Source organism: Tyto alba, unplaced genomic scaffold, assembly GCF_018691265.1.
Source record: "Tyto alba isolate M040663 unplaced genomic scaffold, T.alba_DEE_v4.0 Super-Scaffold_19, whole genome shotgun sequence".
NCBI lineage: Eukaryota > Metazoa > Chordata > Aves > Strigiformes > Tytonidae > Tyto > Tyto alba.
In genome coordinates this window covers 279,225-305,136 of record NW_024881281.1, presented here as the reverse complement: position 1 = coordinate 305,136, position 25,912 = coordinate 279,225, and the positions used below count along the sequence as shown (strand labels likewise).

The following is a 25,912-nucleotide window of genomic DNA, read 5'->3' as shown; positions in this document are numbered from 1 at the left end:
TTACTATTTTTTATAATTTAGACTCCAACCAGTAGTATGAAGACAAATTTAAGGTTTTTCTTTTTGTGGCCCTGTTACCTTGATTAATTTTGTTCTTGGTATGTTGGTTTTGTAGTGAAAATATTGTTCTCCTTATTTCCCTGCCCTTTTTGGGGAGTTTGTGTGCTGTTGACAAGTCTAGCAACTTGCAGCATAATTTCAGCACAGAGCCTACTGGCTGGAGCAGCTGGCAGAGCACAAGGAGTAATCTGTATGTTTGGAAGGTAAAACAAAGTCAGTGTATCTAAGTTTCCACCTACATACTTACCATGAGCCTTTTATTCCTGCACTGTGGACTGACAGAAATGTTCCCTACGGCGTTTGAGCTCTGGTACAAGTTCTCATTCAGCAAACACTTTCCTCATACCATCTCACAAAGTTAGCAAGATGTCCTTTCCAGGAGTAGAAGGACTTTAAAGGTATGAGTCAGGGGGAAATGTGGAGAAGGCATGACAAAAGTGATCATGTTGGAGCACACTGTGTGACAGAATGGTGTGATTGTCTGACTGGTCCCATTTGGTCACTGGACTCTTTATAGAAGGCAGCATGAGGTAGTGGGTAAAAAATAGGTGGACTGTGGGTACATACAGTCTATTTTGGGGCACTGATTTTCTGACTTATATAAAACTAATAATTTTATTTCTAAGTTTTCATTTTTCCAATTGTAAACTACAAGGAATCTTTGCTGGCAGGTGGCTGAAAATTAGAGTGGTATTTAAGAGGAAGCTGTTGGTGGTTACTATCAAAGTAACTGGGAGGTGATTTCAGGCTCTTTGTGGACTTCCTCAGAAGAAGCAAAGTTAACAGTTGATATCCTGTTTGAGATAAGATGCAAATGGTAGTATTGCTGTTCACAGGGGATCTTGTAGCCACTTTCTGACCTCCTTTAAATTCAAATAAATTCTGACTTCAATAGTTATTCTTGATTGAAACTAGTCCAGCAGATGAGATTCTGACCTATGAGAAACATACCTTCTTCATAATTTATTTATCTGTGCATTAGGCTTCTGATTTAGAATGTGAGGGCTTTTTTCTTTTTTTCTTTCTTGCTTAAGTGTGTTAACTGCAACAGATGCTATAGTCAAAAGCCTACTGACAGCTTTGCTAAAGATTGAAGAGGTGATGTGGAATACAGCTGCCTCATTTTCTCCATCTGAGTTTATTTAGTCTGCATAAAAAGTTTTGTCATTAGTTTTGGCTTCTTAAAATGAGCCTTCTGGCACTGTCTTCTGTATTACTTTATTCATATAAAGCTGAAGCCAGTAGATATGTGGTATATATTTCAAGCCATGCTTGGCGTGTACTTCCTCAAGAATCTTATTCATGAAAAAAGCTATGGTAGCTATCTGCTAATTAAGAGCAGCTCTTAATTTGTTGCACTCTCCTTTCCTGAAAGTAGATCCACTAGTCTCATTTATTTAATTTTAAAATGCTCTGTTGGGCAACTTGGAAATGCTACCAGTGAACTAAAGTGGAAGTTTCGGAGGTCTAAACACTCCTCAGTGTGTTTGTGCTCTAAAGCAACAATGTGATCTAGAGGATGCTGACCCTCTTTCACTAAAGTACATGAATTTTAAGAACAGGCTGTGTTGCAAAGGTGGCTTGTGGATGTCTTATTGTCAAGATACCTATTTTTTCCTTCATCAGTTTTTAGTGGGTGTCATTCCTCCTTCTCCACCTCCAGTTTAAACATCAATGGAAGGCACTTCAGTAAACGTGTGCCATGTGATATGTTCATTGCTGATGACATGTGGTTTACCATCCGTTTGGAAGAGACCCAAGTTCTTGATGTTGCCAGTGCTACTCCTGTGTCTGTGGCATTAGAGTACCCATCTGTGGTGTTTGTGGTATATTAGATCTATGGACTCCACTCATAGTCTTCCATCATCTTCTCTGCTTACAGAACTTTCCAAGAGACAAATATAGGTATTAAAGTTTCCATATATTTCTCTACAAACCTCCTTGATCATAAATAATTTTTAGCTGCTGCCTAAAACAGAGATCATGTCTGATCTTGGTTACAGATGCTTAGCTGTGTAATTTAAAGCCAGTGCAGAGTCTTTTGTCAGATGGCAGATTTTTATGCTGGAATTGAGTTGTTCCAGAGCAGACATTGTTGTACCATGACAGCACCCATTTCAGTATTTTGATGCTTCCAGAACTTATTTTAAATACTTTTACTGTTGATCGGTGCAGTGTGCTGTGAGTTTATCCAGAGTGTCATCACTTCTCGTAATGTGTGGTATGTTTCCCATTTTGTTTAGTGCAGATGATGACATTAATGTATGAGCAGTGATTTATTATTGCACCAGATTCACACAACGCTTCAGAAATGTGAGGAAAGATACTATTTTCCTGAACCTCATAGTTCACTAAGGTTAGTCTAGATGCTTTTTGGATAAAAAAATCCCTATAAAATTAATACCAAAGTCAACACTGACTGCTTAAGTACTATAAATTTGAAGTGTCTGGTTTGAATGTTTTTTTTTTTTTTTAAGTCTATTTTTTCAGAATATCCAGGCTCATGAAAATCAAGAATACTGAAAGTTACATAAATTGAGAATCCCTAAATTGTAAAGATTTGGAAAAAAGATGTAATCTTAATCTTCATTTTTGAAAAGCATCCCATGCTCCCATCAAGCCCCTCTTCGTGCTTGAGAATATTCTCTACATTTCTGTCAAACTGAAGTGATTCAAAGGCTTATGCAACCTTCCCTCCTAAAACCTCACTCACTTTACACTTGCATAGAACAGGACGTAGCAGGTGTTGCTCAGGCCCAACTGAAATGGGCCTTGTTATTTGTCAGTAATGGTCAGTAACAGTTCTGGACCTAGCATGCTGTATTCCATGTGCTAGCCAATGCTGTTTAGTTGTGTGGCTACTGCAGTGGCAAACTTTAGCAAGAACACCTGGTATATAATGCATTGGATTTTGGAATGGAGAAGACAATCCCAAATATTCCTTGTCTCAGTCTACTGCCTCCATTCTGTTAATTCTTTTTTTTTGAGATAAACTACTTTAAAATCAGAATCTCTGTGCAATAATTTTTCCATTTCTAATGCTATACACTGTCGCAGGTCTTCTATGGCAGTATGATTTCCGAAGTTTGGAAGGAAGAAGGTAAATGTGTATGTATAATATTTTACATATTGTATTTTACAATGTCACAATAGTCCCATTTTTTGAGCACAGAATGCTTTATGTAGAGTATATTGATTAAGTATGTAATACAGCTTTCATTAAAGACTTATTAATTTTTAAATATCAGGAGCAGTCTGTGTTGTCTGAAATGCTTATAATGCCAGTAGCTATCCTTTTTATAATTGTTACTTGAAATAAAAAGTGACTGTTATGTATAACGAATGATATCTGTTACTGAGTTGTTGGTTCTCTAATAACAGACTTTTAGTGAGAGATAGTAACTTAGTATGTGATAAAGTGCTTATGTGGATCAGAATTAAGTGTATATAGGAGACATCTAGGGATGAAGAGGATGAGAGATGGTGCTCTGTTCCCACTGGGTGTTCAGTGAGAATAGGATACCTAAATTGTTTAAGCTGCATTGAAATCTTAAGTTTTACTGAGTTGAAGAGTTGGAAATAGAAAAGAAAAATAGCCTCTGCTGATTTTCCTCCATGCTGCCTGTGTTCTTTTCAATGGTCTCCTACCATGTGCTTAAGACAGCTGTCTTAAATAACTTTCAGTGATGTTTCCAAGTTCCACGTGAAGCTGGAATTGTAACTTTGAGCACCAACTCCTACTTAAAATTTTGTCTAAAAAGAGAACTAAAATGATAATGATTCAGACATTTTAGATGAGGTAGTTTCTTTGGGTTCTGTCTTTGGGAGTATGATCACTTAATTGTACTGGATGGAATATTCTTTTGAAATGTTCACGTTCATTGTTCAAGAATGCTTTGAAGGTCAGTGTGATGACTGCAGTTTTGGAGTTGCTGAGGCCTAGATATCTTTTGGTTGCTTAATGGAAGGAAAGATGCAGGGTCCTCCTGTGTTTTGTTGTCAAGACACTGGAGGCCAAGAAAAACTGAATGGTTTTCCCAGGGTCAGGCAGGACCCCAGGTTCTGTGACAGCCATCAAGAGAGTCCAGGTCTTTTGAGTCAGCTGCCTTTAGATGTGCTAGCACCTTCTGTGTCCTTCAGACATTGAGTGTATTCTGCTGCCATCACCTCAGCAGTGGAGCGTTGGGGATAAGCAAACATGTGAGAAGAGGGGGAATCTTTTGCTTAGACACATTCTTCTCAAACAAGTTGCATTTCAGAAACACTGTGGCATTATAAAGGTTTAAATGGGAACAAAAACTCAAGCCCAGATTTGTGTACTCAGAAGCCCTTTGCCTGTTAGGAGAGTTTTAAAGTGGAATGGCCCAGGGCTAAGGGGCCAGCCCTTGCTCAAATTAGAGGGCTACTCTTGATTTCAGAGAACTGTGTTATATGAAGATTGCTCAAGGTAAATGTGAAGGCCTTTCAACAGTACTTGTCTTTGTTCCTGCTATTTGAAAGTATCTTTTACCCAAATCACCTGGCTGTATTGACCTCTTCAGCACTGATCTTTGTTTATAGTAAGCAAAGAAAAATCTCCTCTATGTAACCCATGTTATTCATATTACTATTTATTCTATTTAACTTTAAAAATTTATGTTTTATGTTAGTTATCTCCTCACAGCATTTAAATGGAAGATAAAAAGTCATCATCGATAATCACAAGAGGCACAAGCTCATGATTCTTGCTGAAAAATATTGGTGAGTTAGGTATAGGGGTTACTATATATTTATATCCTGAGTGCAAAAAACAATATATATATATTTCTCTTCTAGAAGACAAATTACGCTTGAACAAAAAATTTCAGGTACATGTTCTTTTCCAAATATAGCAATCGGATGGTAGTCATGGGTGTACTCAAGCTGTCCTACTGGTTTCCATCTACAAAAATGTTCATTGCCCCCAGAGCAGCAGTAGTGATCCAAATTAGCTGGCTTTCTAACCTAAAGCAGTTCAAAATCCATGTCACTACATATAAATCACTGTGGTTTGAGTAAAATCCAAACTTTTAAGCTTGATTTTTTTTTTTTTTATTCTTATTGCAGAATTGCTTTCTTGTAGGTGCATCTATGTTTTGTTTAATTTCTCTTGCTGACTCTTGCAGAGTGACTTTTAGCTCTATCTTGTCCCCAAACCTTCTCCGTAACCCTTTTAATAATTTCCTATGTCAACCTCTTACATAGTATTGGTTTGACTGAGCAGATTGCCCAAGATTTATTTCTTTAACCAAAGACATCTTAATAGTTTATGCTCCTGGTGAACGTGCTAGAGTTAGAAATATTTCTGCTTTTAAATTTTTCATGCTGATATGAAAACTGCTTTAACAAAAAAGCAAGAGGAAATGCATTGAAATCTCTGCTTGCCCTTCTAGTCTTGCCCTTCTCATAACTGCTATGGAAGGTGGAATGGGAGGCAGAAGGAAGAGACCACTGAGGCTGTGCTCACGTGTTATTCTTCCTGCATCTGGTGGCAAAGCATGCTGAATGTGTTGTGTTATCACAGGTTTTTCTCTGGTCTTTTCATATTGATAGACTTGTGGAGAATGTTAAGTCTTTTGGTTCCTGAAGTCTGATTTAACAGCCACTGAATTGTTATATATTTCCTAGCAATCAGGAGAGATACAGTACTGTAATACTCCTTCCTCAAGTTTCCCTGGAATAGGTGGGCTGTCCCTGATATGTCTTCATCCAGGTCTGTATCTGCTTCTTCTGAACTCAAAGAAACTAACTGTTTTGTTGTTCTCCTAGCAGTCCTGGGACTGAGGGTAAACTGGGATTGATGAAAAGGAGTTGGAATTTTTAGGCTATACCATTCCCTTCCAAATACGTTCACAAACTGTTCATAAAACTGAGCAGTTGTGCAGGAGGAACACTGAAGACTACAGCCCGTTTTAATCACGTTTTAACCTACAAGAGGTTTAAATATTTGTTTCTGAAAAGGTTACTCTTTGCTGAAAGAGAACAAGTTTCACACTTGCAAAGGTGACTGTTGGACTTGCTACCTACATACAGATCTTCTACCACATTACAAATCCAACCAGAATACCCATGAAAGTTCAAGTCTCTGCTACTTCAGGACTGGTTGTGTCTGACTGCTGCATCTATGAAACAGGAAAGAGAATGCTGGTCCTTCTACAGAGAACCCACCAAATCCGAGAGATCTCACATTCAGAGAGATCCCACTAAAACCTATAAGGCTTTTGCCCCTCCATGCATTCATCTTGCTCTTTGTCACTGTACAAACATGATAACTTGTATGTGAAACATTAGCTTTCTTAAGTGAAGCTATATGCAAAACTTGAGAGTATTTGGGCCATCCACATCAAGCTTCTCATTTGCAAACTGAAGGCATTTTCTAACCTCTTTGAAATCCATAGGTTCTATTATAATGCAAACAATATGCAGTTTTAAAAGTACAGCTACATCTCCACATGTTGCTAACTAGTGATACTTCATGCAGGAAACTACCCTATCATTTAACTGCAACATACCTCTGTTTGATGACAGAAGGTGAAAGTTACAGCTGCATACATCTTCATGAAAGGCTCAGAGTATGAAATTCCACGCTTTTAACATGCATTTTTTTTTTTTTTTTTCAGATTTGAAAAGATGCTCAAAGAAGCCTGCACATTCCCATTTGGTCATTTTATTGGACTTCCAAAACAGACAGGCAACCCCCCCCCTCATCCTGTCCCAAAACCATTAGGCAGAAAACCAAATCTGAAATACAGCCCTGGAGGCACCCCTATTTCAGTTGCTTTCGGTTCTTTTTCACTGGTATAAATGCATGCTACATGCGTCTAGTGATGTTAAAGGCCATCTTCTGTGCTGCTTGTTTTGTTTTGCAATACCAACGCTGAACTTTGTTCAAGGAGAACAAAGGAGAAGGAAAAAAAAAAGCTACAGAAGAAAACCATTATCACCCAGTTTTATTCATGGATAATGTCTCACCTGTCAGCCAGACACCACTGCTAGGCCTTAAAGAGGTCTTGAGGGCTATGTTCATTCTGCACTGCTGCTAACTTGAACATTTTTCTATTTGTATTTGTGCAACTGCACTGAAGAGCTGGTGTGAGGCTCAAATGGCCAAGACACTTCTGGTTACTTATTCCCAATTGGTGGATGGGAAAAGCAGGAAGTAGTAAGCATAAAACGTCACTGAAAATTGCCATCATTCTCAGATGGATTCAAACCCCACTTGATTGGGGGGATGTAGGGAAAGAGACAAAAAATACTTCAGATTTGCTAAATTAGCAGGAAAAGAGAGCTTAAAGCATTACCAATTAAAAAAGCCTTTACTCTTTCTGGTGAAATTATGTTCCCGTCAGCTGAGTTCTAGAACAGCATTCATGAATCAGGTAGATCCACGGTATCCAGAATTTCTACTCATTTTGATGAATTGCAGATGGTATTTCAAGAAAAAGATAAAGAAATTAAAAGATTAAATACATGAAATTTGTGGTAGAACAAAGTAATCAATACTTGGGCCTTAAAAGTGTATTGTCCCAAAATCTATGTTATTTTATCTGGTGTGCAATGAGCCAAAAACCACACAGAGTCAAAATATTTGTTTAATTCATATCTGCACAGAGATGGGTGCTACATCCCCAGCTAGTTATCAATACTTTGTACTGATAATCTTGGCCACCTTCCTTTTCATCCGTCCATGTGAGGTCTTGTCTCCATTTAAAGTCACAGTAGCCTCTTTCTAAACTGTTCATGTTCAGTGAGGAACGGGCTTTTCTTGGCAGGGGACTTTTTCCTACTCAAGCAAGGGTTTTTACTGTGTTAATGAGGAAAATTCACTCATAGTTTAAGTAGCTCTCTCCTTGATTTTATCCAGCAGCTTTTGTTCCTGTGCACTTATCTTGGTATTTCCCTGCTTGAGGGTCTTATGGTGTCATCCCTCCCATATATTGCAGTATTTCATTGTTTTAGTCATGGTGTTGCTTCTTCAGGGTGTCTCTGACAGCTTTACCAGTTCCTTTGTCAATTCCTGGCATTCTTTCACAACCTTCCTTTGGTCCTTTTATCAATTAAGATGTAACAGTTAGAACAGTTTAAATTCCTGAGATTGAAAGTGAATGCATTTTATTAGGTTTAACATTTTGGGGCTTTCAGCTACACTAGATTTTTATACTTTTTAAATCCAACTTTTCTTGTTAATTAAGAAGCCAAAAGCTTCAATCTAAAACAAACAGAAGAGTCCACGATTGTGATTTTAAAGAAAAAAGAAAAGTTTAAACCATCACAGAACCTTAAATTAAACCACTTGAAGCACTACTGTCTTGTTGATTGTGAGAGTGCCCATCAAACCCAAAGATGGTTAACAAAATTTCGTGAGTTAACAATAAGAAAAATAGGAGCAATTACCACAAAAAGAACTATACATAACTGACACAGATGCTTGTAATTATTTCAGTGGTATTATTTTTCAAATACTAGTTCCATACACACAGTATTTGGAGAGCTTCTCTGTAATGCCAGCTGTTTGTTTGTTTTCACATTGCTGTTCTGTGAGCAGACATGTCTTAGCTAGGAAGAAAGATTGTCCTATGGCTAAATAATATGAAAGACTCCAGTGAATTTGTGGCTTTCTGGGCAAAGTATCAAGAAGTCTCAAGAATCACAAGAACAATTTTGCTACAGTTTAGGCACAGAGAGCATAATCTGTTAATTCCTCAGGACTCTGTGACACATGGGCCTTGGGGGTGGGCTGATGTGAGTGGCAGAGGCTGGCAACCCGGGTGGAGCCCGAGGGGTAGAATTTGGCAGGCAGTTAAGAGTTCTGCTGAAAAGTGACCTCTCTCTTAGGTGTGAGTTCTCACTTTACAAAGCCTCCCTGAAGTACAGGTGTTCTGGTTGTACCCATAATACACATACACGATATTCTGTAGTATTTTTGATATTTTAACCCCTGAGGTTGACATGGTTGTTTCTTTTAATGTATATTGTGGCACTGCAGTTTGCTGGAGTGGGTCAGAGTAGGGGCTATCTTCTGGTATTATTTGTCCCTCTTTGCAATGACTTGCTCTTAAATTCTTTAGTGTTTGCTTTTTTCTGCATACTGAGGAACACTTTATCATTTCATCACATGCCCCCACACCCCAGTTTCCTCCCGAAACTTTAGTGAACTCCTCCTAGGCACAGAGGTGTGCTTTGCTGAATACAGTCCTCATAGTTGATCTGCCTCTTAGATGCAGGTAACAATAATGCAGTGTCCAAGTCCTTGCTGCAGTGTCCCTGCTGATGCTCATGAAGGTAAACCAGTTGCAGCATAAATGAATGAGAGTTCAAGGCAAGTGGGAAGTAAGGAGAGGAACAATAACAGAAAGGTAAACTGAGCTGTTCTAAGGAAGAAAGAAGTACTTTGTATCCCTTTGTCTTCTCATAAAGAAATCTTAGAATGAAATAACTTTTTGTAAGGATAAACTGTGTCTGGTGCTTTTACTTGCCAAAGGAGGCAAATAGGAAGAGAAGATTCTAGTGCTGTTAAGTGAAATTGCATTTGGAAATGTAAATTGTTTATGGAGGTCAAGACTGTTTGTGAAATCCGAACACTGTGGAGTCTGTCTTGGTTTGCATTATGAAAAATAATTTGACCTGCACCCAACACTGAAGACCAGTGGCTTGTAGTGTTCAGTCCGTGTGCCTTCCCAGGGGTGCAGAAGCCAGCAGCTCCTTTCTACTACTGACATTTTTCTATGCCTCTTTAAGTAACTGACTATAGAGATGTGATAATCTATTTTGTGTTAGAAGTAGTAAAGCAGAGACTTGACATTTTTGTATGCAGTCTGGTAAGGACATAGAACACCTTTAATCTGTGGGGTTTTTTTTTTCCCTTTCATTGATAACACTTGCTTGAGGTTGAAAGTCATACCAAAATGTGGTTTGTCTCCTTGTTTTCCCTTCTTTCTGTGTACATTTAAGTGAATTTGCTTTAAAACATTATTTCGAAAGGCAGAGATGAATGTTTATATCCTTTTGTGTAGTGGTCCACTTTAAAAGTTTAAAAACTTACCTGTCCAGGTACCCAGTTAAGACTAACCAGATACCTTGTTTACTCAATTATATGCATCAGTTTATTCCATTTGAGAAACTGTCTTGCTGATTTAGGTGTACTACCACATGATTTTGGCTTTATTGTCTGGCTGTTTTTTGGGTTGCCAACAAACAGTATATATGGGCAGACATTTACATAGTGGCCTAAACATCTACCCTTGTTAGTCTGCTTTGAAACAACTGGGAACAGCACAGCTTCAAGACCTGCTGGCTCACCCAATTCAGAGTGCCAGCAGATGATAAGGTGAGACAGAGCATTCAGAGGTTGCTTGTGGGAGCATTTGATACTGATGAACATCATAGCTGTCCACCAGATCACAAGTGTTTGAATGTGGATATTCTGTGGTGTTGTCCAGTTGCACTAGTTTACTTTCTCATGCTTGTCCTTAAGGGTATTCTTTCCTATTATTTAGTCTGAAGAAGGAGGCGTGGCAGAACACCAGTTTGGAAAGCACACGTGTCTTCATAGAGAAATTTCATGCTTAGGTAGTTAGTAGGCTAAGTAGAGGGAGCAAAGTTGGTGAGGAACATAATTGTTTTCTTTAGACTGGGAGAGGAAGAGAGGTCCTAAAACTGATGGGAAGGCTGGGGGGTGATCCGCAGCCTCACCTGTGAATGGGCATAGGGCCAGGGTCTGGAGTGCACAAGGCACTAATGCTTGGGACTAAATACCATTGTATTCCAGATCACATTTAATGTTTTTTGTCCAACTCAGAAAGCCAATAGAAGTGAGAAACAGTCTGACATCTAATCTTATTTCATCTTCCTGCTAAATAGTAAGGCCATCTGGAATGTCTGGCTTGGAAAATGACGTAACAGTGAAAGTGATAAGAAAATACTAGATCTAAATGCTCAAATAATTTTGGAGCCCTGTTTTTCTGCAAGAGATAATTCTTTAGCATCCTCTTAATACAATTCCTAAGTACTAGAGCCAGTATTGGGGCAGATCCTCACCCCAAAAACTGCTGTCTAAAATACTGCTGGATGAGGCAGGTGTCTTGGGAGGCACACTGCATGAAGAAGGCCAAATGGGCTGCCTCCTCTGCATTGACATCAAGGAACTCAATGGCCCAGTCTCGCTTTTCCTCATTTCACTTCATGGTAACAGTTAATGCAGAAGGAGCTCGTCTCACAGTGGATGAGCTGCTCCTGAGCTTTAGGTGGAGGTTTGGGTTGCTGACTTGGTCACAGAAGGTGCGGGGTGTTCTTGGGGCAGCTCAGTCTATCTGCAGTGCCTGTGGCAGGGTGCCACCAAGATGCCTTCAGCCAGCCTGTCAGGGTGCTCCAGAGCCACCCTATGGCTTGTTCCCTCCCTCTTCACAGAACTTCAAGAACTTTACAAGAACTTCAATCAGCCTTATGAGAGAAAGTGACAAAAAAATGAGCAAAATGCTATTCTAAGGGGTTGATTTTCTTTGCCTCAGGGAGCAGCTGAAATTGCACCAAGTCCAGTAGGGGCTTTGCTGGATCCAGCTTCTCTGATAAATCTGACAAATGACCTTTGTTTCTAAAAGGTAGGACTTAGAGGGAGATAAGAAATGGTGATGACTGTGAAGTGATTCAAACGCCTTAATACAGATCCAGTTCCCTCCTCCGCAGTACCAAGACCTCTACAAATGAGAGAGGTACATATGAAAGAACATATATTTTTCAGTTGTTTAGAGGCCCACTGTAACATCTGGTTGCCAGCAAACTCACATTTCTTTTTGTTTGAAAATGTGGGTCATTTTAGCCAGAAATGTTCTGGCCGAATTCTGTGTTTACTCCCACAATAGACCCCTTCTCTCTACAAAAGGCAGTAAGAGAGGGAAGAATTGGACTCATTCTCTGAATCTGCCTTAACAAGTAAAGACCGTTCTGGGCTGTATATGACCAGGCTGAAATGCTTTTAGTAAGTTTATTCAGAAAGGACTAATGCATCCTTCTTGCCAAATATCTGTTAAATTGAAGGAAAATGTTTCTCCTACAGCTTTTAGGCATTTTGGGGTTTCTTTGAGAGAGAGGGAATATCTGTGGTTTGTGTTTTGTGCTTTCAGTTTTTCCTACATCCTCTCCCTGGCTGTGATCCCAGTAAAAGAGGCAGTTCTCTGTGCTGTGGGCTTGATGCCATTCCATTATGTCTGTATGTCCCTGGATGAAAATGTAAAACTTTGTGTAGCACAGGTGGCTTTGATATAAGGGGAAAAATATGCCTGAAAAGCCTTAAACTGCTCTGTGTGTACATTCTTTCCTCTGCTTTGCCTTTTGAATGTTCTGAAGTAGAAGGAAAAGAAAAAAAAGAGTAAAACAAATTATTAACTTTTTCCAAGAAATGGGAATAATTCTGACTAGTTTTGTTACTTGATATTGAACACTTGAAGTGATTTATTATAAACTTTATTTTTAAGCGACTACTCAAGGTAAGAGCAAAAATTCAGACAGTTGTCTCTTTTCCATGGTTTTCCTGCACACAATATATGAAGCATGTAGGTACACTGTAGAGCATATCAGTAAGCAAGAAGCTTTCCTGGAGAGTCCTGCATATGCTAACCTGTTATATATTCCCCTTGGGGACCATGATGAGTGCTTATTTTTCTCTCAATTACTAGTTCTCACTCTGTCTTTTTTGTCTTGTTAGTCACTGCAATTCTGTTTTTTTTTTTTTTCTTCCTACAGAAGAGATGGTGGAAGGAAAAAGTGCCATTCTCATAGGCATGAGCCAGTGGAACTCAAATGACCTTGTTGAGCAGATAGAAACAATTGGAAAGCTGGAAGAAAATCAAGGTAATTTTAGCTTGCCTTACATATTAATTTAAATTTAACAAGAAAATCTGATTACTGAAGCAATTAATTGCCAGCTATTATATAAGTACTCAACAGAAATAGCATTTACAGCATCCCATCATTAAAAGATTTACATAGATGTGTAAGCAGTATTTTAGTGCTGGGAAATGAATTTCAGTGATCTTTCAGAAGGAATCTTCTCTTGCAGGCCACGTAATACAAATTTATTGACTTCAGTGGGAAGTCGATGTTGGGCTCAGCTCAACAACTATGAGAGAGATTACAAGACCACAGTTGATGTTTTGTGTGTTTCCTGTGATCAACATGTATAAGAGACGTGTTGGTCACTGTCGCTGGGTTATTTTCCTCCTTCAAGTGATCAAATCATTACCTGGAATTTTCAAGGGGACATACAGCTTCAGTAGTATTTGAGGGCAGTTTTAGGTAAACATTTAGGTAACTGTGTGCCACAGAAATGGGTGGGAAATGGGCACCGATATACCCGTAAGAATCTGGGTCCTAGGACAAAAGCCGAAGTAGTCTTCCTTTAATTGTTATTTTGGCTCCTAAACAGACTAGTTGTTTGAAAATTAAAATTACCTCATTGACTTTAGGGAGAGAGAAGGACTTAGCTTCCTTTTCCATTGGTGGTATGGAGTTCATGTATAATGGTGCTTGTTAATTAACGGAGCTTTTTAAATAGTTTGATGGATTTGCCCATCTTAAGAGCTTTTTCAAGAGGCTTTTCTTTATGGATTTGCTACATGTAGTCAATCCTGAAGATAGCTGTGAACAGGTCTATTTTAGAATACAGATATATAGAAGTAATATTTATCTGAGTCATAAACTTCTTGATTACTTACCATAAGAATGATTTATTTTGATAGTACTTAAGTGACAGGTAAACACAATACACACAATGTATTTACAGTTGTTAAATAGGTAATTAGAGAAGAAAAAACTTCCATGTTTTGCATTTGCTCTTAACAATGATATCAAGGCTTCATTTATGTTGCTTGGTAACTTCATTTGGAGTCAGAGATTTAGTGACAGTTTGTAAGAGATACTTATGTGTGTTGTAAATATGCCATTTTTTCTGCTACAAAGTAGCAAGAAAATGAATACAGTATTGCATCAAACATAAGTTAGTCTTCTAAGTTACTTGCCAAGAACCAGCTATCTTGTGGTCTTGCAGATATTTTTCTATTTCTTCCAGGGCTGGCAAAGATTTAGAATGTTTATTTTCATTTTAGCACCCATTATATGAGAATGGTTTTGATTTTTTTATAGTGCCCGTTGTGTTGGACACCAAGTAAAGAGTTGTAAGAGATCGTTTTTAAGGTTTCTGCTGTTCAAAGCAAGGCTGGTAAAAGGACTGTTGCTTGCATTATGCTGTTGAATAGCTGCAGCAAAGCGTATGTGAGCTCCAGGTCTGCATGGAAGATCTGTGCAGAAACGAATGAATCAGACCCCTGAGTTATAGTCCATCCTGCATACACAGTGTTTCTGGTTTCATTTAATCTAATTCTCTGTGATGTTTTGTAAAAGAAAGAATTCTCACCCATTCTCTCTTACTTCGTTTCTGTTCACACACAACTGTTAGAAGAGGCTTTAGAGCCAGTATACCTAACTCAAAGCATTTGATGAATTGGCCTGTGTGTAAGATGCATCTACATTCTGATATTGCCTCACATATCCTGCAAGTGTACTGTGGCTTTTAGGTCATGGTTCATTGTGCTAATTTTGACAGTTCTTGAATAGAGATGTCAGGCAAGGACTGAAGTCATTAAGAACTGGACTACCACAATTCTGAGCCAATATTATGTGTACCATATCTTCTTAGGCCAGAATGTGATTTCATTGCTTCAGTAATGCAAAAGAAAATAGAGTTCTGGCTGTAATGCCCACTACCAGTTACAAATTCTCCCTGATGCACTCCTGCTAAATCCATCCAATCTCTAAATATTTGAGGCAATTATGTGCATTTCCTTCTTTCCTCTGCCACCTTATACTCTCAGATTTAGTCCTATTGATTAGCCACTTGTTGGTTATTATTTTTTTTTTAATTATTAGCTTTTCTTTTTTTCCTTACATGTGCTTATCTGTATCTTATCTTCATGGAATTATCTGCCAAATGCTGATAGGTTGTATTGCAGTGTTGTTAGTGTAGACAGTGCTTTTGTTATAGCTTAACAAGACTGAATAGTGTTACTGATTCATCAATTTTAGAGAAGTCTTTTATTAGCAACCATCAGATACAAATGATAATGGCAAAGAGGGAAGTAGGATGTTTGATGGAAGACTATGTTGTCTTCTGTGCCACAGTAGAAGATATTTCAGCCTTAGCCCTGTTGTTTATAGTAAAAAATTAAAAGTTATGGGGAAGCTGGATTCTCTCTTCTAAATCATTATGTGGAAAAGAGAAAGATGTCCTATATGGCTTCTTTCCCAGGGTACCTCACTCTTTCAATGGAAAGATGTGAGGATTATGGTCTGCTGATTCAGGGAAACTACCCCTCCTCCCCCCAATCTGGATTTACTTAAGACTCTCAGAGAATGTTGAGTTCTTTGGCTTTGGTTGCAGAGAGCTTTGTTATGATTCAATCGATCTCTGGGGCCAGTGGTTTTGCTAGGTGCCTGTTCAGAGGTGATTCTTCGTAGTTCAATAAATTGATTAATAAAGCACATAATTATGGGTTTTTTCAACAAATGAAAATGTATGAGAAGATGCGGTATGGTCTGGGCATACCTGAAGACCCACTGGACGCTACCTAAGTAATGCTACAGTTCCAATGTGAGACAGACAAGGTCCTCAGGAACTTTATAAATGGCAAGTATATAATTTAATTCAGTCATTGAATCTCAGTCAGTATGACTGAGAGCACTTGACCAGCACAGCCTTTCTCATCAGAGGTAGAAATAAGTCGTTGGGGGAAAACTGGAAGCAGCACTTAAATTTATTAAATTTTTGTTACGGAAATAACACAAACAGCAATTAAGATGAAATAAAACTCATACAACTCCATAAATTATGTTGATGCAGATACCTTCCCTGTTGTGGAACAAAAGCATTTTCACACATCGTAGTCATGCATTTAAATTCACTCCTGGTGCAAAGTATCTCTCTCACGTTAAGGAAAATTGTATGTACTGAGCACTAGGAATAAATTCAGCCTGTTGGATTTCAGTGCTTTGCATTTCCTCCATCTATCTTGAGTTCATATCCTTACTTTAAGTATATATTGTTAATAATTGTAAGGTTGAAGTTGTTGATTTGCTTTTATATTCTTGACGCAGTGCAGAAAAGGTGAGGTGAAGAAGTCTTTGCAAATACAGCAAAACCTGTATACTTTGGATTCAATATATGCTTTATATTTCATTACTTGAGTTTCTTTATAGCAGGAAATGAGGTTATGGTACATTTTAACTGTCAAACCATAAATACTTTTTACAGAAGAAATGTCTTTAAATCCAAGCTAATAATCAACATGTAAACTTAAACCTGTGTCAGCATTTCAGAGGGTGAAATCCTGAGGAAAAAAATGCCATAGCTGGAGCACCCATTACCTGTGAGGTCAAGACATGTTTGTTTGAGACCAAACTTGCATAAGACTTAAAGTCATGTGAATAGTAGGGTTGTCCTCTCTCCCTCTGTTGCCTGTCTCTTGTTATATTTGGCCTTTTTAAAATGTGGACTTGAGAGCTGGAAAGTGTTACAAGAGTTTAACACACCATTTCTTTTTTTTCTTCTCTCACATATGCAAATTAAAGTATGAGGGAATCCAGAAAAATCTGAAATGGATGAAGAACCACAATGCTCCTTAGGGAGATAATAAATGCTTGCCATGGCAGTTGGAGGTTAGCAGTCGTGCTATGATTCAGTCTCCATATACAGACAGCAGGCTTTCCTGCCCTTCATTTTGTCACGTCACCTCTTTCCCTCCTCCCCCCTCCCCCACCCAATGCAATCCATTTTATTTTTCTAAAGAATAGAAGAAACATGCTACTGTCAAAGAATGGGCAGTGCAGTTCCATGCCAATGTATCTGGGCTTTGGCAGTTGACCAGCATCACATATCCATGAACATGAACCAGCTTTACTTACATTGAACTGCAGTGAGAAAAAGGTTGCGTTGTTCTGCAGTTTTAGTAGATCAGATTGCCCTTGCTGAGCTGGTAACTTCCATGCTGGGGAATTTTATTCACCTCTGCCTTCCTAACTGGTGAACAGAAGCAGCTGGCATTTTCTAGATTGTTACCACAGACAGAGCTGCTGTGCAAGCTACATTGCAACTTCAGGCCTCTGAGATCTAGTAAAACACATAAGCTTTATGGGTTTTCTTGTGTTGAGTTTCTGCTTTTTTCTGTGGCTCTCTGGTTTTCTGCCTGTCCTCCGTGAGCCATCAACCATTGCTGGACAACTCCTAGCCATCTTACCAGAAATGCCAGGGAGGTTTTTTCTAGGCAAGGGGTGCTAGACTTCACTGTTCTACTACTGCCTTCTTCCACTGAGAGATGATGTAGAAGATGTCTGGAAAGGAGAAAGGTCTTCTGTACACCAGCTGTATATACTGCACATGTCATGCAGCAAGGAAAAGAACAGAATTTCACCTATAGTTGACCGTGGTACAATTGCAGAAAAATTTCACAATGGCCAAGGTGCTTGTATAATGATTGCATAAGCAGTCAAGCTGATCAGCAAAGGTATGCTTCCTTTTCGTGCCTACAGTAATGTTCCTTGCACGGCAGGCTGCACTCTTGCCGCTGTTTCTTGATACAGCAAAATACTCCAGTGACGACTGACGGATCATGTCAGGATGGAAGAGGCAGCTGTGTTGGAATGGAGTGGTCATATTGCATTTTACTATTTTTAGCATTTACTATTCATTGTTTGCTTTCTCCAAATTTTGTTTGGAGAAACAAAAAAAAAGTGTTCAAGCCTCTGAATGGCTTTAGCATTGGGGTACTGTTGTCTCTCAGTACAGTCATTATCACTACATAATGCAGTTAATAGGTAGGAATTTTTGATTTGCTGAGCTCTCTGCTACCCTCTAACTGCTGACTGTGTCTCTTTTTCAAGAAAAGCAAGCAAGAACAGTGTGAACATATATAATTTAAAAATTGCTTTGCAGAAAAAAAATTGACTGGAGACTGTGCTGAAGGTATCCAAACTCTCAGTTCATTAAGGATTGTGCTGTCTTGTTACTTGTGCTGCTGCTCTGCATTCCCTTCTAATATTTCTTCCATCTGTTTTTTTCTGTCAGTGGCATTTTTTAGTACAGTTGTTCTCTTTTGAAAAAAAGGAGACTGATTTGCCTTTTGAGGGATATTGGACTCTTTTCTTCTCGCCCAGAGGCTCAATTTTTTTATTGTCTGTTGTTTAGCTCTGTACTTTTTATAAAACAAAAGAACCTTAGAAACCGTAAAAGCAGTGGATTTCCAAGCTTATTTGTAGCTTTTACGATGCAAGTGAGTTTTGGGTCTGTGTTGTCCTTTGGCTGCTGTGTAGCAGTTTGGAAGTGAAAGCAGTGTACCTATGCAGCTGGCTGGCTGACAGCAGATCTCACTTTCAGCCCTTCGCTGAAGTGACAGGAGCTCAACACACCAGAAGGTCAGGACAGGCTGTATTTCGTGACAGTTGCCGAATATCCTGGAACTAAGTTTGCAAGGCCAAGATTTCATAATTTAGGAAATGCCAAGATTTTTAGATCTTAATACAATCTTTATGGATCTCTTTTGTCTATTTTCCCTGTCATACTGTTTTTAGTTACTCAGTAATATAATAGGAATGCATTGTATGTGTAACACGTTTGCTTACTGACCTTGACATGGGTAGAAAGAGATCTCTTGTCTTTAGTGATGGTCAGAGAGTTCCTGAAAGAAAGTTTGTCTGGCAGTGAATGGAAAGTGCTTGTGCATCTTTCTTGACTGTGAATAGTTTTTTCCCATGAAAGCTTCCCATAGAAATCTAGAGATGTGAAGATGATCTCCAGAAAGTTAAATGGATGTGAGTAAGAAGGTTGAAATGGTCTGGTTTATATGTATTAAACTCACAATAGCAGGATATTTGCAGTAATGTGAATTTGTGTTGTAGTTGTGGCATAATGGGTAATCGACATGTTCATGTTTGGTCATTATTTCTTCTAAGGAAAAGAAATATATCTTTGTAAGATGTGTTAGAATTAGACAACATCTGAAAATCGCTGTGTGCAATTTCTGGTTCTTTTGACTGTCTATTCTTGCACAATTTCTGGTTTTCAGGAGCACACAAGTTTTGGCTTTCACTAGGAGGTGTACTTAATATCTGAGGGCAAATACACTTCTGGATAAAGTTTGTATGCTCGTTAAAATGGCAATAGGTGACTTTTCTTGTTCTGAACCTTCTCAAAGTTATATTGTTGTAAAGCTATGAAATTACTTAACATAACTAAGGGAACCTTGACCTCAGTACGAAACACCCAAAAATAAATCTGTCTGGCTTTGTCTCTCAAAAGACCATGTTGTATGACAAGATGTATGTTGACCTCCAATGTTTTAAGTAACTGATGGTGATTAAGAGCTCATTTGGAAAGCAGTCAAGTTTTATTGCTCTTCTGGTTCATAAAGAATTTATTGGAGGTGCATGGAAGTGCTTGCTTACGCACATTTGCTGCAGGCTCTGATGAAAATTACTTTAATGTTTCCTTAAGGGGTTTAGCCAGGTTTGGGGCCTGGCCAAGTGATACAGAGAACTGAGCATCTAGAACATCAGTTAAAGTTTTATCTACATAGGTGCCAACAGTTATAACCATCAGAGGTCATTTTGTGACCACTAAGAAACAAGGGGAGAAGCATTCTCATTGCCAACTCTTACACTTCCCTCCCTACTATGGCCCTATACTCCCTGTCCAGCCCCAAATATTTAATGCTTTTTGAGACTGACTAGCTCTTAGGTGGATGTTCCAGCAAGGAGCTGATGGACTTCAGGGTCTATGGAATTTAAACTATCATCTTGTTTATGGAGGTAAATCTGCTTTGATAGATGTGACTGTTGTTGAAGTTGGGGAAAGGTGCTTATGTTGTATTTGAGAACTGGTGTATTTAAGGCCCTGGTTAAAACAGTATAATTCTGCAGATTTCTATTCCAGAGACAACTCCTACCTACTCTGTTAAGGAGACAAATTCTGTGCTTGGTTACTGCATGGAGTCCCAGTAAAGTGACTGTGGTGTATATTATTGCATATAAGGCAAAATATAAAAATTAGCTCCTTATTGATGAAACACTTGTGATCCTGACAGACATTATTTGTAATTAATGGCAGTAAAAGGAAGATGGATCATAGACTGAATAGTGGCTACTCTATTAATAATTAGACCCTTGTTTTCTAACTATAGAGTCAGTGCTTGGCATACCTCACAAAATACTATTTTTTATGCTAGCAAGTATGTAGTGAGTGCTCTGTTGCCTTTTAAAACAGTCTAACTGAAAAGTTGATGAAAATTAAAATGACTAATACTTAGCTCTTGTGACAACCGGTTTTGCATGTGTGTGTTTTTAAGCAGTTCCTGCTTAAGTGCAGGGGTTTTAATAACCTATTGCCTTCTGTTTGATTTCATTTTTGTTCGGGTGCCTGAAGCTCCTCTGCTTTAAGGTTGGTCCAACTTAAGTGAAATTAATGTGCCTACATTTGTTGCAGAGTAGATTTGTGTCCTAGGCAGAAGATTGGTAGTCCTTTCCTCTCTTCTGACACTCTGTGGTCTTCCATGCAGCTCATACTCAAAACATGTTGAGGCATATGCTTTGAGTTACTTAATATAGATCACATTTGAAAATGCAGGATTATTTTAACCTTTCTTCACCCCCAACCATGAGGATATGTCTGTGTAAACTTGTAACTTCTGTTGATTCACTGGGATATGCAGTGCTATTTTAAGACCAAGGTGTCCTGGTAGCACTGAAGAACAATTGGATCTGGTTCCGGAGGCTGGAATTTGTGAATATGAAGTCATTGTGGACTGTGATAAGATGGTCACATTATTGATTGTAGTGCAAGGGTACACCTAAGAAGATAGCAATCTCCTTTCAGGTAGGTCAAATCTTTTGAATGATTTGGAGGACCTTTTTAATCTCAGTTACTTTTTTTGCATATACATAATTCAGAAGGTCTTGGTATCTAGGATGACTGCCACATCATGAAAAGACCACAGAGAATTAGAATATTGTAATCACACAATGTTTTGTTGATGAGTGTGTGATGTGGTTGTCTGGCCCACTGAAGAGAGAAATTAATCAAGCTGTTATCCAGAGTACTCAAGCAATAGCTTCCAAGACTGAAGTGGAGTGGTATACCATATGAAAGGAAGCTCTACAGGCTCAGTTGGTCCATTGTGAGAGGTGAAAACTATTCCAAAGGGATGGGTGATAATAGCCTCCATTGCCCTCAGCTGGTTGAAAGGGATTTGGTTCCAGATCCCAGATTCCAAGATAGCCATTATAAATTCATATGGGATGTTTACAAATTGCACTGCTCTCTTGATTCATCATTCTACCCTTTGCTATGGAAAGTACCTTTATATCTTAAAGGCAATTTATTTTTGGTCCCACTAAGTTGCTCTATCACTCCCCCTTCTTAGCAGAATGGTGAGAAATACAATGAAAAGCTCGTGGGTTGAGATAAGGGCACAGAGGGCATCACTGGCAAACCAGGCTCAACTTGGGGAAATTAATTTAGTTTATTGCTAATTAATTGTAACAGAGTAGGCTAATCAGAAATAAAACAAAACTAAAACCACCTTCCCTCCACTCTTCCCTTCTTCCCAGGCTCGATTTCATTCCCAACTCTTTTACCTCCTCCCCCCTCCTTGAGTAGTGCAAGGGGATGGGGAGCAGAGTTGTGGTCAGTTCTTAACACTTTGTCTGTGCCACTCCTTCTTCCTCATGCTCTTCCCCTGCGCCAGCCTGCGGTCCTCCCAAAGGATATAGTCCTTCATAAACTTTTCCAGTGTGGGTCCTTCCCACAGGCTGCAGTTCTTCAAGAACTGCTCCAGCATGGGTCCTTTTCATGGGGTGCAGTTGTTCAGGAAAGGACTGCTCCAGCATGGGTCCCTCATGGGCCACAGGTCCCACCAGAAAACCTGCTCCAGGTTGGGTTCCTTTTCCTGGGCCACAGTTCTTGTCAGGAGCCTGCTCCAGCGCGGGTTCTCCACAGGTTGCAGCTTCCTTCAAGGCACATCCACCTGCTCTGGTTTGGGGTCCTCCACAGGCTGCAGGTGGAGATCTGCTCCGCTGTGGACTCCATGGGCTGCATGGGGACAATCTGTGTCTCCATGGTCTCTTCCATGGGCTGCAGGTGGACAGTCTGTGTCACCATGGTCTCCAACATGGGCCACAGAGGAATCTTTGCTCTGGAGCATGGAGCACTTCCTCCTCATCCTTCTTCACAGACTTTGGTGTCTGAGTAGTTATTTCTCTCACATTTTCTCACTTCTCTGTCTCACAGCTGTTGCATAGTGCGTTAACCCCTTCCTAAAGGGGATCTTACCACAGAGGCGCTGTCAGTGCTGCTGATGGGCTCAGCTTTGGGCAGTAGTGCATCTGTCATGGAGCTGGCTCTTTTGGACACGGGGACAGCTCCTTCTGCTGTCTTGTCACAGAAGCTACCCCTGTAGTCCTTCACTGCCAAGACCTTGTTACATATACCCAATACAATTACTTAACATTTCTGTAAAATGGATTAAATTCCATTTCTAGCAGATTTGTAGCAGGGTCTTGAACTTGGGCTTCTTTTAGAAAGGGTTCCGTAAAAACTTGTCTGTTGGCTGTTTTACAGTGAGCTTGTATCTTCTGAAGTCTTCCTGGGGAAAAAAATAGTCATGTTTCTGTGGATAGTTTTGGTTTTAATACATTTTCATTTTCCAAAATATAAACATTAAAAAGTCCACAAATGCACACACAAAAAAAGTGAAACAGGCAAAACCCCAATGAACCTTAACTGTTTCTTTATTTTGAAACTTAATTTGTACAATAGGCTTAAGGCGGTCATCTTCCGTTCCCCAATCACAGCACCCTTAAATTGGTAGAATTGGAATTGTCAATATGCTTCTCATGCCTGAAACCAAGACGACATTCTAAAATCTGCTGCATACCCTGGGCTTGCAACCTTATTTTTGCAATCTGAAGATACTTTTAACAAAAAAAAAAAAAAAAAAAAAAGGAAAAAAAGAGGCTGACATCAGTGGTATTTTTGTAGACTCTAAAGTACGCAAGCAAGCAAACAAATAAAAATGTAATTTCTGTAATACAGCTTGCCACAAAGGATAACTATTGATTTAATACACCCTAATTAAATTTCAAGAGCCATTAGTCAATTTTGTCAGCAATATGCTAGTATTTTACTCTACAAATCCAGTTAATTGAATTAAAATGCTTCAAATGAGAATGAATTCTCAGGTAGGCAATTGACAAAATGCAATTTAATTTTTAGTTGTTTAAACCATAACTGATTGTAAAATGCCTGTGAAATTCACTTTTCCTGTGCTTCGTATGCCACACATACAGACTGATGGATTGCTTTACTGGTAACCAGCAAAATAGATGGACATGATCAGCTTTCACAACTGGAAATTTTCATATCAGGTGAGTGAAAGGCTTTTCTTGGTCCCATTGCACAAGGCCAGGTTACTCAGATCTTTTCATCTTTTAATGCATTGATTGTTATCTGGAAAATAGTGCTGACAGTAATACCACTCTCTTTCTGGCACTCATTTGAGTTGTTGATTTAGGTTAAACTTCTATTCTTCACATCCAGCCCATTACAAGATAGTGGTTTGGGGCTGGGAGGTGCTACTGTTGGGCAAGTTGTCTTAGGTCTGTGTATGGAAACCTGTAATTTCTGCCCTTTTTGCACCACCCAGATTTAAGCTGTGCAATTCCTACTGATTTTTTTAAATTATACATTCTGTGCTTCTTACCTTAAAATTTAGACAGAATTGTTCTCAGAAGACTATGGCTTACGAATGGTAGACCATAAAATTCTGTTAAATTCATGTATGCACTATGATTCCTCACCATTCCATCTATTCTTTGTAACTGCCCTTTAAAAAAATGTTTCCTGAGATCTTAAGTACAGTAAATTCATCACTGAGTGATGATTTTTTTTTTTTTTTTTTTTTTTTTTTTTTTTTTTTTTACTGGTATCATGTCATTTGTATCTCATCTTTTTCCATCTAGCATAGGGGGAAGAAAAGTGAAGCAGCACATTTCTAAGAGATGGCAGGGGCAATTTCCTGTTGATTCTCTCAACTACTCTCTCTGTTCTCCTATCATAATGTCCACAAGACACTGAACAGAACTGGAAAACTAGAATAATGTTTTTGGTTAAGATTAACTTTAATATACATCTGTGAAGTAAGCTGATTCATAGAATCACAGAGTATCTCAAGTTGGAAAAGGACCTGTAAGGATCATCAGGTCCAACTCACTGCTTCTCACAGACTGCCTAAAACCTAACCGTATGACTACATGGCAGGGGTGTTGGAACTAGATGATCTTTAAGGTCCCTCCCAACCCAAACCATTCTATGATTCTGTGACTAAGAGTGTTGTCCAATTATGCTATTGTATTTCACACTCATTTGAAACAAGCATTACTACAGCATATTCATGCTTCCAGAAAATGGGCAGCAGTCATCTCAATTGCATCACCTTTTGATGCAAGTACCTTTTGATCCTTTGTAAAGACTACTGTAAAGAGTTACCCTGCTGAAGAAAGTGAGCTTAGAGCAGTAAAATGGAGAGTAGAAAATGTCCTAGTAGCTTTTAGCAGAAACTTACTGCATGGAAGGGATGATCAGTCACTGGCCACTTCCACAATAGTGCATTGTGTTTGATGCTGCCATTGCAATTCTAAAGTCCTAGGACTTACTGTAGGTTTTGTTGCAGTACTTGGAATTCATCTTTTCTGTTGTCTTGTGTGCACAAGGCTGCTATAAAGACTTAACTTGATGATAGCGATTCTTCTGTTTTGAAAAAGTTTGCTTTGGTTTGGTTTGATTTTGAGTGATCTGTTCACAAGGGGTAGCTTTTCAAAGTGCACTGAGTTCCCATAAATTGTACTGGGCATTTGGGAGCATTAAGTACCTATGAAAATGCCTTTGTTCTTGTCCCAGACCTCTTGAATCTCTAGTTAGACTAATGTGATGCAGCACAGGGTAAGACAACACGGACAGCTGCTGCAAAAAATTACTCTTATTTCACCCCATAGTGGAAAGTAGAGATAGGGAAGTGAATGAGAAAGCAATTACTGTTTTGTTACTTAATAAGGCATAAGCCATTCTTAATTTGTCTGTGGTGCAGTATTGCTTTATTTTTTCATCACATTAAGAGTCTAATTAGTCATGTATTATGGATAAACATTAACATGAGAGAAGCAATTCATCAACATCAGGAGATTTGTCTTCATCGAACTTTCAACTGGGTTGCTGCTAAGTAGGTGCAAATCCTAAGTGTAAGAGAGTTCAGTTGCATCGTGCTCCAGATTGATGTTTTTGCAGGAGTAAAAAGACTTTGTAGTCTGGAAACCATCTATTGTTTCTCATAAAATAGAATTAATTTTGGTTTAAGTCAATAATAAAGCTCATAATAAAGTCAGTGTTTAAATCTGAACATACGGTGCTTGGTTAGGAATAAAGTAGAGCCTGCAGCTCCCTGTGCAACGGTTAAATACACTTTTGGCAAAGAAAACTGCTGAGGTGCTAGCAATCAGCCCTGAGTTAACTGCAAAGTATGGCAGGAAGAGAGCTGTTAATTTGATTTTTAAGGTCAGTTTTTTCAGGCAAGATTGGAGTGTATTGTTTTTTCCTCTCTTGTTTTCTTTACTTTGTATAATTTGTATATTTGTATAATTTCTTGGTATAATAATGTGAAACATATATTTCCTTCTTACTTGATTCCTTCCTGTGTATAAAACCTGTAGAAGGGGAATCACCTGATTTCTTTTTAGCTTAATTATA

General features: G+C 38.8%; 1 protein-coding gene across 2 annotated transcripts in view; it reads left to right on the top strand.

Moving 5' to 3' along the window:
- Positions 1-25,912, top strand: part of PITPNM3 (PITPNM family member 3) — a 147,527-nt gene that overhangs the window by 55,936 nt on the left and 65,679 nt on the right. For both annotated transcript variants that reach the window (XM_032982324.2, XM_042791791.1), the window contains exon 3: positions 12,817-12,924. In XM_032982324.2, the coding sequence (XP_032838215.1) occupies positions 12,817-12,924 (108 nt within the window). The remainder of the gene's footprint in view (positions 1-12,816; positions 12,925-25,912) is intronic.